Consider the following 16,548-nt stretch of genomic DNA (forward strand, 5'->3'; position numbering starts at 1 on the left):
AAGGTTAATTCAACTCAAGTTTTAGGTCAGTTCCTAGGTAGGAGGTGTTCCGTAAACCGACATCTTAAATTCCCTCAGCCTAGACAGAACTTCACTGGAAGAGTTCCCTTATAAACTAAAGTCATGTTTGTCCTACTTAGTCATGTTTTAAATCTATATATATATAAAAGGACTTAGATCTAATCTTATTAAAATTAATGTGATCTAAGGTTTAAATTAATTTTAAACGTTTTAAAATTAATTTCAATTTCCTAAGATCCTATGTTTGCATGCAACTCTTTATTATAGATTGATGGTTACTAAATATTAATTTTATAACTATTACAAAATTAATTATTAGCCCTATAATCATGCTTTCTATGGTTTAATTAACTAACAATCAAATTTTAATTAATTAGAAAATCATATTACATACATTTCGTGACTTTAATATAACAATTATATTATACTATGGATGTGTCATGCTCAATGCAAATTCATTTTCAACTTTATTAATATAACACTTATATCAATCAATTCATGAAAATCAAACAAGCATACACAAGACATTAATAAATATCATGAAAATCAAACAAGCACACACAAGACATTAATAAATATAACTCTTTATATTTACCTAAAAAATGTCATGCATCATGCTTTTCCAATTTCATATATTTAACATAACAAAATTCATTAAATAACTCATGAAATCATATATCATGCATTAATACCATACATTATAACTCTTATAATATATTAAAATGCATGAACGTGTTTAACCTATGGTGGGATTTATCTAAATGACATCCATAAAGCACTTAAACAGCAAATGAACCAGTAATTTGGCCCCTAAGATCAAATAAAGCAATAAATTACATTAATTTGTAAAATTTATCCTAAAAACATCTTCTCGCTCCAGAACTGGACCAGACCAACCCGAATCGATCCAAAATGTTTCGAACCAGACACCAAATCCGCGAACCAAACCAACCCAACACAAAATTGGACCTAACCAGCTTGAACCACCTAAGCCGGACAAGACCATCCTGGACTGCAGCCGAACCGGATGCATTTCACTGACCCTTACGAATCTGGGTAGATTTGTGACTTTAATTAATAACCTATAGAATTAATTTAATTAATTTAATTAAATAAAATTAAATAATTAATTAATTAATCTTCTAATTAATTATTTACGAAATTAAATATCCTATAATTTAATTTAACCTACCTATGAATCATATTAATTTAACCTACATATGAATCATATTCAATTGTATTTCTCTCCTAACCTATAATTTTATTATGCATCTAATACACATTAATTTTAACCTATAGTTTTAATATGAATCCAATTCATATTAAATTAATATTTGAAATATTTCAATTATTTAATTCTCTCATAAATTAATTTTGAATCATATAAAAAATTAAATTTATATTATAAAGTTTAATTGAAATATAAACTTTATATTATAATGTAAAATTATACATTATACTATTTCCCTAAGTGAATTTAAACATTTCAAATTCTATTCAAGACATAATTACCTCAATATCCTTTACAAGCTAGGAAAGGGACCTTATGAACCAACAGATCAGAAGCTCCAACAATGTGAGATTAATTGGCTAAAACTCATTAGCACATAAATTATTGTTCGTTAATTGTGAGTACACTCCACTAAAGACCCACAGCTACGCTCTTCTCACTGCAACTATATTTTTGTGTTCATGGATATAGACGAATAACAGGAAGTTAGTTCTTCACGAGTGTTCGTAACATCAGCTAAGTCAAAATTATCGTTTTACCCCTAAATTACTTCGTTATCCTTAAGTACCAGTGCCCCTTTAATGAACAACCTGTTTATGGTCCAACTATTAAAAAGAAACCCCTTCGAGCCAATAAGAGGGTAGGACCCTTTGTTAAAGTCCTGAAGACACCACTAAGGAACACTCATCTACTGACCTTATGGTCAAGAAGGAGTGAAATCCAGCTCACCACTTGGTCTTGACCCCAAAGTGGTAGGCATATTGAGTCGGCGAACTGACCATTCACAAATCAAAGGATAATGTCTCGTGAACAAGAATTCATAATACAATCGGGATTAAAACTAAGTTGCCTAAGTCATCCTATTGAAATAGAAACCGACCTAGTCAATGAAGTTATATCTAGTGGTTAATATTTTGCAATCCGGTCTTATGCAAACTCATTGCATAGGATACCTCCACTTGCATGTCACCTACACGAACGTGTTGGATCATTACGTGTGTATTAAATGCAAAGTGGATCATATCCATAGTGTCACCAGGAAATAAGGTACCTATTCTTATCCCTATACTATAGACTCTTTAGGTTGTATTTTGAACATTGATCCTCATATGTCTCCACATATAGTTTAAGACTCATAAGACAACCTAGAATGTTAATTTATTGGATTTACGGTTATTAAAACAAAACTAATACAATACCATCAATAACACTTATTGAAATGACATCTACGAGTTTTAAGGCATAAGACCCAACACAACCAACGTTCTTAAGAGGAGGAAAATGGAGTCGCAACCGAAATTGATTTAAAGGTTGTGACTTGGTACCGAAATTATGCTAAATTGGTCTGCAAATAAAAGATAAAGGGTTCGAGGGCTTTTGTGTATGAGAAAGGTATTATCACCCCACGACACTCATTTCAATAATAATATTTTATTTTTTTTTCATGCCTTTTTGTAAGAAAAGGTTTTTTAGAAAGGCCTTTATGTAAGAAAATGATTTTTTTTTTTTGTTTTGATTTCTAAATACCATATTTTATCAACCACTATTATTACCAATAATGAACAACAATTATTGAATTTAATTTGATATCTCAAAATAAATTCATCACCTCAAGAATATTAGGAAAGTTAACATCTTGACTTCCTAATCTCCCTCATAGGAAGTTTTTAAAAGATTCTTTTTATCTCCTCAAAAACATTAGGAAAGTCAACATCTTAACTTCCCAACTTCCTTCATAAGAAAGTTATATTTTTTTGGAATATTTTTGGATGAGATTTTAGTTTTATTTATTTAAAAAGTGTGTAAAATAGATCTTTTGTAAGTTACTGAAGGTAATAATTATTTATGAAATCATTTTTAATTTAGAATATTTATTTTAAAATAATTGTAGAAAGAAAAACCCTTTTTAAGAAAAACTATTTTTTAAGGAAAAATAAAATTTATGGAATCATATTTTCCTTTTCGGTTTGTTATTATTTTAAAAAATATTTATAGACAATTTTAAAAGTTATTATTTAAAAAATAAATGTCCTTTATGAAAAGATTTTTCAATATTGCATATTTTCACCAAATATATTTTTATTATACAAAAATAAAATAAAATACATATGTAAGGAATTTTTATTTTTATTAAAACTTTGTCTAAAAAAACATATTAAAATCAAATCTTGATATCCAAAGATAACTGTTGCTCACCTCAAGAATCCAAGTATCAGCATCCCAAGCATTCAAGATTTCATCACTGGAAAGTTCGAACAAATAATTTGTTCGAATGATTACATTACTAACACTATAACCTATATAATATACCTGAGTAATTATTTATGAAATTTAAAATCCAAAGTCTTTAAGGTAAACATAATTAACTAAACATGAATCTAAAGCATTACTCAAAAAATGTATTTAAACTTTAGAAACAACTCAAAATATGTACATGATGGACAAATAAGTTGATTTACATGAGGCACAAATAGAATTGATCTACATATGATGCACAAATAAAATTGATCTAAAATAAAATGCTAATAATAGGCAAGAAAATATATTATTACAAAAAAAAAAATCCTATTTAGAAGCAAGTGAAACTCACAAATTTCCAACAATTGACGATTTTGAATGCTTGTTTTTAGAATGTTAAAAAAAAAAAAAAAAGTTTTTTTTTAAGAGAGATAATTGGTTTGTGGAGAGAAAAGTGGGAGGAAGAGAAGAACAAGGCACCAAAGATCATTTTGGGTTTTTTTAGCATAAAAAAGTCTTTTGAGAGGAAAAAAAAAGTATGAACGAGAGAAAGTGGGTAGGTCTAAGAAACACAAACACAGATACAAATACATATATTGATACGATATGACGATATGTTAATTTCTAACTAAGATATGGATATGTTAAAGATACGTATTATATATATATATAATGTCTAATTAATAGGTGAGTATGAGGGAAAAAGTTAAATGGCTATGATTTTTCTATTTTATTGTGTGTTGTGTGTTGTGTGTTTTGAACGTGTTCATCAACCTCCAATTTATAGGATTTTCAGATCTTCCTGATTAGGAAAAAATAAATCAAATCAAATTTAAAAGAAAGAAAATAAAAGCAAATAATTGAAGATTATTTTATTGATTTTAAAATTATTTGCCATAAATAGGTCCTTCCAAAATTTATTAGTTTTTGCACACAAAAAGATTTGAACATTAAAATTTTATTCTCCGTATACAAAATCTTTTATTTTATTTTATCAAATATGAAAATTAAACTCCAAAATCTTATTCTCCCTAATTACAAAAATAGGGGGAAGAAAAACAAGAAATGAAAATCTTTTATTTTATTTTATTTTGTGACATAAAATCTTCAAAATTTATTTCTTCCTAAAAATGAAAAAGATATCTTTTGAAGATCCATTTTATATAAAAAAAAAAAAAAAAAAAAAAAAAGAAAATGAAACTTATTTTTTAATTTTTATTTATAAGTTTGTGAATTTAAAATTAGTGAAAAAAAACAAAAAATTACACAAAATAAAAATGATGAAATAAAATTTCAAATAAATTTAAGGGTCTACAAGCATTATTTTTTAAGGTTGTTGTGACAGATGTCTATCGAAATGTTGTTTGATCTGTCCATGTAATTGTCTATTAAGATGTCATTCGAATTGCTGATTCTGGAGGATATACTTTCTTTATCAGGAAAATTTTGGTGTGTTATTTTCTATGGATTCTTTTCTTCTATGTTTTGTGCTTATTGGTTTTGAGATAATTATCCTTTTATGGTGTGGATATATATAGTTGTGTTGCTGAAGTCTTAAGGTTACACTATTGAAAAGAGTTGCGTCGCTTTGCGAGGTGTGGAGAGAAATGTCTTTCGTGTATATCAGTTCTTGTGATTATTTAGTGAGTGTTTGCTGTCAATCTAGAGTTGATTGTTTGATATTTGTTTATTCATTCTATTGCTCTTTGAGAATGGATTCTCATACTTTGAGGGAGTCTAAATTTTCCGAGTGAAGTGATATTCATTTGAAGATAAAAATATAAACGTCTTGGTCAGAGGAAGTCTCACACTTGAGGGAGGCTAAGTGATCGTTCACTAATATTCTCACACTTAAAGAGAGCCTAAGTTTTATTGAGAGGGAGTTCCCCATTTAAGGGGAGCTAAGTTATCATTCAACAAGTTAAGTTATTCATGTGTCATTGTAATTTTCGTTTATTTACAGATAAGTACAACATTGTAATTACTTGACATTATATTAGTGAAATTATCTTTCTTGGATGCACTACCCCCAGACATAGGTGGTATTGTATCGAATTGAGTTACAAAACTCTAAGTGTCTATTAATACTTTGTCTTTTTTTGCTTATTGATAAACCAAAAGAAAGGGTGTCATAGACCTTTCTCGACCGATCAAATAATATTTCTATTACCTATTCTATACTACCTATACTACTGAGTAGTACAAGTGACAAGACCAGGTTGAACTATAGAGAAGCGTGAATATTAGTTTCTATAAGCCCATTTTTAGCTAAAGTAGAAAATGGGAGGGTTTGTGTGTGAATTTGATAATCGAAGGATAAACGAGCTAAGAAATACGGTTGTTCCTTTGATGTTGTAAAATGACAAGATGTGTTTAGTTACAGAAATAGAATCCGTCAATTCATATTTATGGTCCTAGAATATTACTCAATCAATCTCGATCACATGACCTACTTATGTGGAAATGGTGACATTAAGCATTCTAAACTATTAATTAAAACTTGTATCCTAATTAAACTATGTGTCGATTAATAAATAATCAAATGCATTCAAAGATTAATAAACACATGCATTAGGTCAATGGCTAAACTATGACAATTAACCAATCAATTGCTTTTTATCCTTAAGCCACTCAAGTCAATAACATGATTTTTCGGTAATTCTTGAAATAAAAAGACCATGTACCCAAGATGTGACGACTCATGCTACTTAAGCAATTAACAAGCAACAATTACAGATTATAAGTTAATTTGTAGCGATTAACATGTTTAATGATTTGGGTTTTAAGTCCTAACTATTCAACATACTAAAGAATTCAAGCAAGAGATAAAAATGATTAAGGGATAGGAATATATAGATATAAAGCATAATCCTCACATAAACAGAAATTAGTTTCATCCAAACCCATAAACTCAACAAAGATAGTTAAGTTTACATTCCGTAGTCACAATTGAGACACGCAAACATTGAGCCATCTTACAAATTAAAGGAAACAATAAAAAAAATAAATAAATAAGAAATGAGGTAAGGAGATGAGAACTCAGAAAAAAGCCCATAGCTCGGAATATGTGCATCGCTCTCAATCCTTGCATAATTGCCCTAAACATAAAGTAGGTATATAAAGAAATTGGAGTGCCACATCATTACGAGATAGCGTTGTAGCCCCTCGTACAGTGTCGTGCCCCAGTCCCCTGGAATGTTGGGATGTTGTGCTTCTTCATGTGTGCGCATCAAGTGGAGAGAGTTGTTCGTGCCCCGTAGGGTAGCACTACAACACTTGTCTAATAAAATGCCTCTGTGAATGACACCGCACACAAGCGTTATAGCGCTTGCACGACACCGTGCCTCTCTATGCTCAATTTCACTGTTTTGCCTGTCACTATTTGCAAACTGCTTCGTTTAAGCCTTAATTGCATCCACAACATCCCAACAACTTTCTATTCTTGATAACCTATCTATGAACTAGAATAAACATTAAATTCCTTTGAACTAGTACAGTTTAGACTGAGAAAAATGGCTCATTTAGAGAACTATCATTTATCTCTGATGTTCTTGAAATTGTTGTAACATCGTATGTAACAAGTGTGATTGTCTACTAGATACTCTTTATTTCAGTTTGGTTTGGAATTCGCATGCATGAAGTAATGGCTCATGTTTGTAATCTTAGAAAATTTGGGTCACCACAGGAAGTTTCATATTTTTCTGTGGAGTCTTTTGTTTTATTTGAGTCAATTTTTATTTCTTTTTTCTTTAAGAAAATAAAAATCCAAAAAAAACGTGTCTAATGTCTTTGATATTCAAAAGTGCTTCTTGGACTTTAAAGGTTGTATTGACTCAATCAAGAAGGGACTATAAAAACATAAGAACTTTTACATATCCCCGCTCATGTAGATGTTACAATTGTTGTAAAGTTCTACAAATAATTTGATCCTTATCATTCATGTGAAGACATGTGAGTGGAGATATTCTATACAAAAGAGTTTGTATAAGACCAAACTACAAAATGTTTAGTCTCATTATATAACCTCGTTCATAATAGAGACTTACATTTCACCGGGATGACCAAAGGTCACATTACTTGAATCCTGAGTGAGTTGTGAAGTCTTGCCTATGAAGGTGGTCCTTTGATTTGAAAGTGACCATATCACCGACTGAACAGGCCTACCATTTTGGGGACTTATCTAATTGGGGAGCTAGGAACATAGCTACACAACAAGGAATTCACTCCTTCCCCAATTTCGGGACAAGTAGATAAATTGCTCCCTTAAGAGCTGATTCCGAGGCTTGAACAATGTGGCATCACACTCTCTCTTAGTCCGAGAGGGGTTTGGTCATAGTTGGATTATGATTTATCTTTTATTAGAGGGATCAGTGGTACATAAGGAGTTAGATGTAACTATAAGGGCAAAATAGTAATTTTGGCCCAACTACACTTACAAGCAATTTGTGAAGGGTCATTGTATTGTTGATTGGTTATATCTAATAGACACAGAAATATATTTGTAGTATAAAGAGTGCAACTATCTGTCTTTAGTGGAGTGCCCGACAGTTAATAGATGATGAATAATTTAATTAAAGAGTTAAATTAATTATTCATATGCCATTGGAGCTTCAAGCTACAAGTCCATGAGGTCTCCTTCGTAGACGGAAATTAATGAGAATCAGTTTTTTGATTAATTTGAATTGTTCAAATTAATTGAGGGAATTAATTAATTATATGTGATATAATTAATTCTAATTATATATGATATAATTACTATAATGTATTTGATACATTATATTATTAAATATTTATGAGAGGAAATAAATACTTGAATATGAATCAAATATTAATTGTATGAATTTGATTCATATGATTAAATTTAATTCAAATGGAATTTATATTAAATGTCATTAGTGAGAGAATAGAAACTATAGATTATATTGTATATGATACAATATAAAAACTATAGGTTATATGTTATATTTGATATAACATATGGTTTAATGTATATATTATGTTATAAGGTAGTTATCATATAAATTTATATATATTAAATGATTTATTAAATAAATTTATTTTTTAATTTATTTTTTAAAATCAAGTTTTGGGTGAGAGTTGTAATTGTCTCCCCATCTTTCTCTCTAGGATGTGTAAGTGGGCAGTTTCAATGGGGTGGTTCTTTTTTCTCTTTTTGTGTGTGTGAAAATATACAGAGGAGATAGAGGGCTCCAAGTTTGTTACGATCATCCTCTTCCTTTCCTCTCCTCTCTATCAATCCCCTCTCAATCAAAATAGCCATAGCCTCACTCCTCTTGGATTCTCATCTAGAGAATATCGAGGTAACCGTTCATGGTGGTGTTCATCGGTTCAAGGAATTTTTTATTTGAAGATTAGATCTTCAAAGATAATGATTCTGAACTATTCTATTTTCTTCTCTTTAATTAAGCCCATGCATGCTGTAATTTTTTAGATGCATAATGTATGTTTACTATAAAATTTAATATTTTATGAAATTTTGGGAATTGGGACGAACTGCTTCCGCTGTGAACTCTTTACAGGGATCCTACATTACATACTATTCAACTATATACATATTTTTCCAGATATTATTAACACTAATTTGAGATGTGAATTTAATTAAATAAAAATATATTTTACAATTTTTCACGTATAAATATTGTATTTAATGTAGATAAAATACTATTATTTATATAATCAACAACCTTATTATTAACAGTCATGGATCTTATAATAGTCGAAATTGGTCATCGAAGTTATTATTGAAGATAATTTTCACTAGAGTTTGTAGTTAGAGGTGGCTGTTAGAGCTTGAAGTTGGTCTCATGAAGGTGGTATTTTAGTTGGCTGCCAGAGTTTGTCGTCGGAGGTGGTTTTAGGAGTTCGAAATTGGTAGTTGGAGTTGGTCGCGCGAAGGTGGTCGTCAATGTTGATCATTGAAGATGATTCTCGTCAGAGGTTGTAGTCGGAGGAGGTTGTGGGGGCTCAAAGTTGGTCGCATGAAGGTGGTATTGTAATTGGTTGCTGGAGTTTTATCTTTAGAGGTGATCATCAAAACCCAGAATTAGTCGTGGGAGTTGCTCACTCGAAGGTGGTCATCAAAGGTGGTTTTTTGTTGGAGGTGGTTGTTGAAGCCTATGAAGGTGGTGGTTGTTGGAACCCAAAATTAGTCGTCAAAATTAGTCGTGCAAAGGTGGTCGTCGAAATTGGGTCATCGAAGTTTGTCGTCGGAGGCGGTATTTGAAGTTCGGAATTTATCGACGAGTTGGTCGCTGGAGTTTTCATTGAAGGTGATTGTTGAAGTCTGGAGTTGGTTCCCAGAGTGTAGCAACGGTAGTCGTCGACAATGGCCGATGGGTGAAGCCATTGGAAACATTGGAATAAGGGAGAGTTGTAGTGAGTTGGGGTGAGTAGGTAAAATATACAAACTCAATTCCACCAACATTGGTCAAACATTGAGTTACTATATTATACTAATTTAACTCAACTCATGTTGATGAGTCAAACATCACTTAAAGATTATGAATTTAAACATTGGATTAGTATATTATACCAACTCAACTCAATTTATGTTGGTGAGACAAACATTAGAGATTATGGATTTATGAGTCTACAATATATTCATCTAATTCAGACCTATTCTACTCCTTGGTGATAAATGAAAAGGTAAGAGAGGGGTAGCACTGTACTTTCATAGAAACCTCGAAAAACATGAAAATTAATGACATTTAATTCACATATTTGTCTGTCTGTGTTTTGTATTTGTGTTTGATATTTATGAGTCACACAGAGACAGAGAGAGACCCTTGTCGGCAAAAACGAAAATTTAAGACACGATTTAAAAACTTTTCCAGAAAAAAATGGATTCAATTGAAAAGAGCAAGAAGCAGGTGGATGATGATGATGAAACTGATCTTCATTCTCACTGTCCTATCTTTTTAATTATCTGTGATTCAATCCTTCAAGCTTTCATCGCCATTTTGAGATTCTTAGGTTTTAATCACAATGGACCACCTTACCGTCCGGCGCCCTCCTCACCGGAAGATTGCTACACCGACGGCTCAGATCCGCCTTCCACGGCGGTCAACCCACCCGATGATGAATCTGTAAGCCTATTTCTCTCTCCCTCTTTTTTTTGGTTGTATTTGAATGTAAAAATAGTTCCCAATTTTTAAAGTAATTGTTTTGTCCTTTGAGAGAAATACATTTTTGATGTTTTGGATTTTATTGCCTATGATTTTCCGAGTTTTATTTTGATTTAGTCTCTAAATTATTTTTAAAAATGTTAGATTTAATCCTTTTAAAAGTACTTATTTTAGTGTCAAAATTTTGGTAAAACTTGAAAGAAAATGGGAGGCGATATGTATTTTTGGGTTTTAGATGTATTGAGTAAGATGAAGATCAAGGGGAAGGAAAATATCAAATATCAATGCCCCAAAATAGTGAACAATCAAAATCTTGAACCAAAAATGACTTTCGAGTCAACCCATAAAAATTCACTTTACCACCTTTATTCAAGATTGAAACTATAGATTTGTTAGTATGGTTAACTTATTTGGTAGCTTAATTATCTAAAAATACAAGTCATCGAACTATTTTGTTAAGAAGTTAACAAAAATTTAATAGTAGAGATCAAAGTAAGCATTTTCTAGAAGTTTGAGGACTAAAACAGACATTTTTAAAAGTTTAAGAATCAAAATAGAACAATATTCAAAGTTCAAGAAAAAAATAGGATTTAAACCTAAATTTTAAACTTTTAACCTTGACTTCCAACAAAATATTACCAATGGTCTTAGTGTTAAGTTTATTTGTTAATTTAAAATAAATATGAAATGAACTTTTAAAATTAATTTTAACGGTGGTGAAAAGATAGGAAAATTTAATTAATTTTAATTTTTTTAAATAATCAATATGTTAAAAGTAAATATTTAGTAAATAAATCAAGGTAAAAAGTATAAATCATGAAATCTAAATATCAATTAAATTTGAAGACTAATAATTTAATGTTCTGAAATTTATAAGCTAAATTGAAAATAAATTCAAAATTTTTTTAAAAAAATTAAAAAATGTATAAAATATAGAAAAATCTCAAATAGGTTTTTTTTTTTTTTTTTTTTAATAAAAGGGTGTGGTATCGTGAATATATATTCACTTTTTATGTACAAAATTTGACAAACTTTTCAGTACAATGACTTCATTGAAAATTTATAATTTTAAAGATTAAACTGTGAAAAATCAAAGAAATGGGGCATTTTTATTTCTTTCTTTATTTGAAAAGAAAAAAAAATAATCAATATTATTCGTTGTGTTGGGTTTTTGTAGGAGGAAGAAAGTGAGTACTACAGGCCGCATGTTCCTCCTCCGCCGCCGTGGAGCACCGGCGGCGGTGGTCAGACTGATTAAGATATTGTAATAATCAGCGGCGGCTGTTTTGTAAATCAAAGTAATGTTGTTCGAGATCTCTGTAGCTATGTGGTAATATCTATTACAGTGTATGAAGTAGCAAATAGAAAATTCCAAGCTTCGTAGTTATTTAGTCATTTAGTATTATAAATTTATTCTTTGAATTTTTGTTTTTTTATAATTCTTTTTTACATCTAACAGATTGATTAAATTTTTAAAAAAATTATACAGAATATTAAGAATTTTGACTTCATTTAATAACTATACATGTCTCGTTTGGTAACCATTTTACTTTTTTGTTTTTGGTTTTTGAAAATTAAGTTTATTTCCTCTCCATTTCTTATCATGTATCGTTCTTAAGTACATTAGTTGAATTCTTAGACAAAATTCAAAAACAAAAACAAGTTTTTAAAAATTAAAATTCCATTTGGTAACCATTTTTTTTTTTTTGAAAACTAAGCTTATATCATCCATATTTCTTACAATGATTTGTATATTTCTTAAGTACAATAGTTGAATTCTTATCCAAATTCTAAAAAAAAAAAAATACTTTTTTGAAAGCTATGTTTTTTTAATTTTCAAATTTTGGCTTGATTTTTTAAACCATTAGTGAAAAGTAGATAATAAAAAAAGAAATTTGGTGGTAGAGCTAGTGTACATATACTTAATTTTCAAAAACAAAAATTAAAAAAAAAATGATTACCTGGGCTCTACTTTTTCTAGTTTTCAAATTTGGCTTTGTTTTCTAAACCATTGGTAACAAAATAGATAACAAAGAAGAAATTTAGATATGAAATTAGGGTCTATGAGCTTAATTTTAAAAAATAAAAACTCTAAAACCAAATTGTTACCAAACGTGGTCTTAATTTTTTTGTTTTTGGTTTTTTAAAATTAAACTTGTTTTATCTCAAATTCTTACAATGTTTTGCATCTTTCTTAAGCAAAATTGTTGAATTTTTACCCAAACTCCAAAAACAAAAACAAATTCTTAAAAATTATTTTTACCATTACAATGTTTTGCATCTTCCTCTCCAATACAACTCTTTAAGCAATTAATAGTTTTGGCATTTAAAGAGCATACTTTCTTTTCATTTATTGACCATTCTTCCTTAGGTTTTATAGTGTTAAGACCATCAACATCTTTTGTTGGAATTTTAAAACCTTCCTCAACAATATCCCATAAATCATAATCAATAGAAAGCATAAAAATCTCATTCTATTTTTCCAATAACTATAATTAGTATCATTAAAGAAAAGAGACTTTGTAATAGATTGACTATCGGTAAAAGAGATAAAACCTAAAGTTGTCATAGCTCAAAAACAATAAAGTTTATCAAGAAATAAATATTCAAAGAAGAGCAACCCGCTCTGATACCAATTGTTGGATCGATATGGCAACCCTAGGGGGGTGAATAGGGTTTAATTAAACTTATTTTCTAAATTAACTCAATTAAACTAATTAATACACTTTTTATAAATAATAAGAAAAATTAAAAATTATGCAACAAATAAGATGACAAAAAATGTGATAATTTAATTCTATCAAATTTTAGCAAATAAATAAGAACAAACTAAAACATACAATAAATTGCTTAAATTAATTGCAAAAATAAAAAGGAAAGAGTTAGAGAAGAAGACACCGTAATTTTTATAGTGGTTCAGTCAAACTCGACCTACTCCACTCCCCAAGCGCCTCTTGGAAATTTGAATAAAATCTTTCTGACTCTTTCCACGGATTAGAGCCCAACCGTTACACCATCGCTCCTTTTACGGTTTCAAGAGAAAACCCGATCCTTTCCACAGTTTAGGATCAAACCGTTACAAATGTTGGAATTTTTGAAGAACACAATACAACTCTCATTAGAGTGGATTTACAATTTTAAGCACTCAACAAGTTTATCTTCATAATACAATAACACTCTCTCAAGAATAAGATGAAAAGAAAAATTGGGAATTTAGAGAGAGCAACAATGGAACTTTTGAGTTTTGGAGGATTATGAAATGTAAAATTTGTTGGTTTAAAAATTAGAGAGTAAGATGGTTTATAAGAGATGAAATTTTTTTTATAAACCACAATTAATTTGGACCATTCGATTTTGGAAAAGAAAAATCAACGATTGAGATTTTAAACTAAACTAGTCGTTAGATACAAACCAAATATAATATTAAATTTATTTTCTTTTGAAATTCATTTTCTTTTTAAAATTAATCCAACAAATAAAAAAAACATATCATGTGTCAAAAATTAGCCGTTAGACACAAACATAAAATAATATTAAATTCATTTTTCTTTTAATTCATTTTCTTTTTAAATTCATTCTCTTTAAAGTTTTAAATCAATCCAAAAATCAAAAGTTCATCATATATTAATCTCTTAATGATCCACTATTCAACCAATATGCTGCCACATGTCTACATGCAAATAGTCTGGTTATGCCACGTCGTCCACCACGGTATTTTCTCTATAGACTTGTTTCGGTCATATCGTCTTCGTTTGAGCTCCGATTTGAGTGATTCAAGAGGTGTTGAAATCGTTGTTCCGAGCTCTACGCTATGAATACATTAAAACACTAAGATTTTTAGTAATTAAAAATTGGGTTTGTTATCATCAAAATATTGATTAATTAATTTGAGATTAAGGGCCAAAAAGCCAATAATCTCCCCCTTTTTGATGATGACAAACCATTCAAGAAAAATAGCTTGAAATACATGTAAACAATATGTAGCACATAATAAAATTCAACATATCACTATAAAGATCATTCTTGAAATTCACTCAAAAAAATAAATTCTCCCCCTAATTAATACAATCAAAATCATAACAAATTTATTGCATATTTTTCTTAAACTTCTCCCCCTTTGGAATCATCAAAAAGAATAATTAAGAAAAATTTAGAACTACATAAATGTTTCCCTAAAAAACATGAACATAAATTTAGCACAACTCCCCCTAAGAATATTAACACATGCTTTCCATATCCCCCTATCAAAATGCCTTCTAAAAGATTTATTAAGTAAAATTATAAAATCAAGAGGCATCACAACGAATAATACCGAGCTCAAGCTTATTTTTGCAAAAGTTTTCTTCATTCAAAGGCTTGGTAAAAATATCCGTAATTGATTATTAGAGCCTACAAATTCAAGAGTAATATTATCATTTTACACATGCTCTCTAATAAAGTGATGCCTAATATCAATATGTTTAGTCCTAGAATGATGTATAGGATTTTTAGTCAAATTAATAGCACTAGTATTATCACAAAATATAGGCATATTATCAAACTTTAATCCAAAATCACAAAGAATTTGTTTCATCCAAAGAATTTGAGCACAACAACTAGCAACTACAATATATTTCGCTTCGGTAGTGGATAAGGCAACCGAATTTTGCTTTTTACTAAACAAAAAAACTAAGGAACTACCAAGAAATTGACAATTCCCACTAGTACTCTTACGGTCAAGTAAACTACCCGCAAAATCCGTATCAGAATATCCTACCAAATTAAATTCAACATTTCTAGGATACCATAAACCTAAATCAATAGTACCAAGCAAATATTTAAAAATTCTTTTAACGACATGTAAATGTGATTCCTAAGGACAAGATTGAAATCTAGCACAAAAACATACACTAAACATAATATCGGGTCTACTAGCGGTTAAATAAAGTAAAGATCCAATCATACCTCTATAAGTTCTTATATCCACACACTTACCTTTTTCATCCTTGTCAAGCTTAGTGGATGTGCTCATAGGAGTTTTTGCAATTTTACGTTCATTGAATTTGAACCTTTTGAGCAAATCCCTTATGTATTTTTCTTGACTTATGAAAATACCATCCTTGAGTTATTTGATTTGGAGTCCAAGGAAGAAGCTAAGTTCTCCCATCATACTCATCTCAAATTCACTATGCATACACTTAGAAAATTCTTCACATAAAGATGGATTAGTAGAACCAAAAATAATACCATCCACATATATTTGTACTAAAAGCATATCATTTCCTTTAGTCTTAATAAAAAGAGTAGTATTAATTTTACCCATTTTAAATCCATTCTCAAGCAAGAAATTAGTAAGTCTATCATACCAAGCTCTTGGAGCTTGTTTTAAGCCATAAAGAGCATTTTTCAATTTATAGACATAATTAGGAAAATCAAAACTTTCAAACCCCGGACGTTGTTCTACATAAACTTCCTCCATGATATAACTATTTAAAAATGCACTTTTCACATCCATTTGATACAAAATGAAATTCTTATAAGAAGCAAAAGCAAGCAACATTCTAATAGCTTCTAATCTAGCAATGGGTGCAAAAGTTTCTTCATAATCTATTCCTTCCTCTTGACAATAACCTTGAGCTACAAGTCTAGCTTTATTTCTAATGATATTTCCATTTTCATCCATTTTATTTCTAAAGACCCATTTAGTTCCAATTATAGAAGCATGAGAGGGCCTAGGGACTAACTCCCAAACTTTATTCCTTTCAAATTGATTTAATTATTCTTGCATAGCTAAAATCTAAAATTCATCATTTTCGACATCTTTAAAACTTTTTGGTTCAATTTGAGAAACAAAAGCAAGATTATTAAACATATTACGAGAGGAACGAGTTTTCACACCTTGTTTGGGATCACCAAGAATTAATTCTTTGGGAT

General features: G+C 29.6%; 1 protein-coding gene across 1 annotated transcript; it reads left to right on the forward strand.

The window, feature by feature from the left end:
* The first annotated feature begins 10,243 nt into the window (after nt 1-10,243).
* Nucleotides 10,244-12,074, forward strand: LOC120076731 (uncharacterized). Its single transcript, XM_039030629.2, has 2 exons — nt 10,244-10,596; nt 11,813-12,074. Exons 1-2 carry the CDS (start codon nt 10,351-10,353, stop codon nt 11,891-11,893), a joined length of 327 nt encoding a protein of 108 aa, XP_038886557.1. The 5' UTR covers nt 10,244-10,350; the 3' UTR covers nt 11,894-12,074.
* Nucleotides 12,075-16,548: the final 4,474 nt, after the last annotated feature.

Source organism: Benincasa hispida, chromosome 4, assembly GCF_027475165.1.
Source record: "Benincasa hispida cultivar pf3 chromosome 4, pf3_genome.v1.1, whole genome shotgun sequence".
Lineage (NCBI taxonomy): Eukaryota > Viridiplantae > Streptophyta > Magnoliopsida > Cucurbitales > Cucurbitaceae > Benincasa > Benincasa hispida.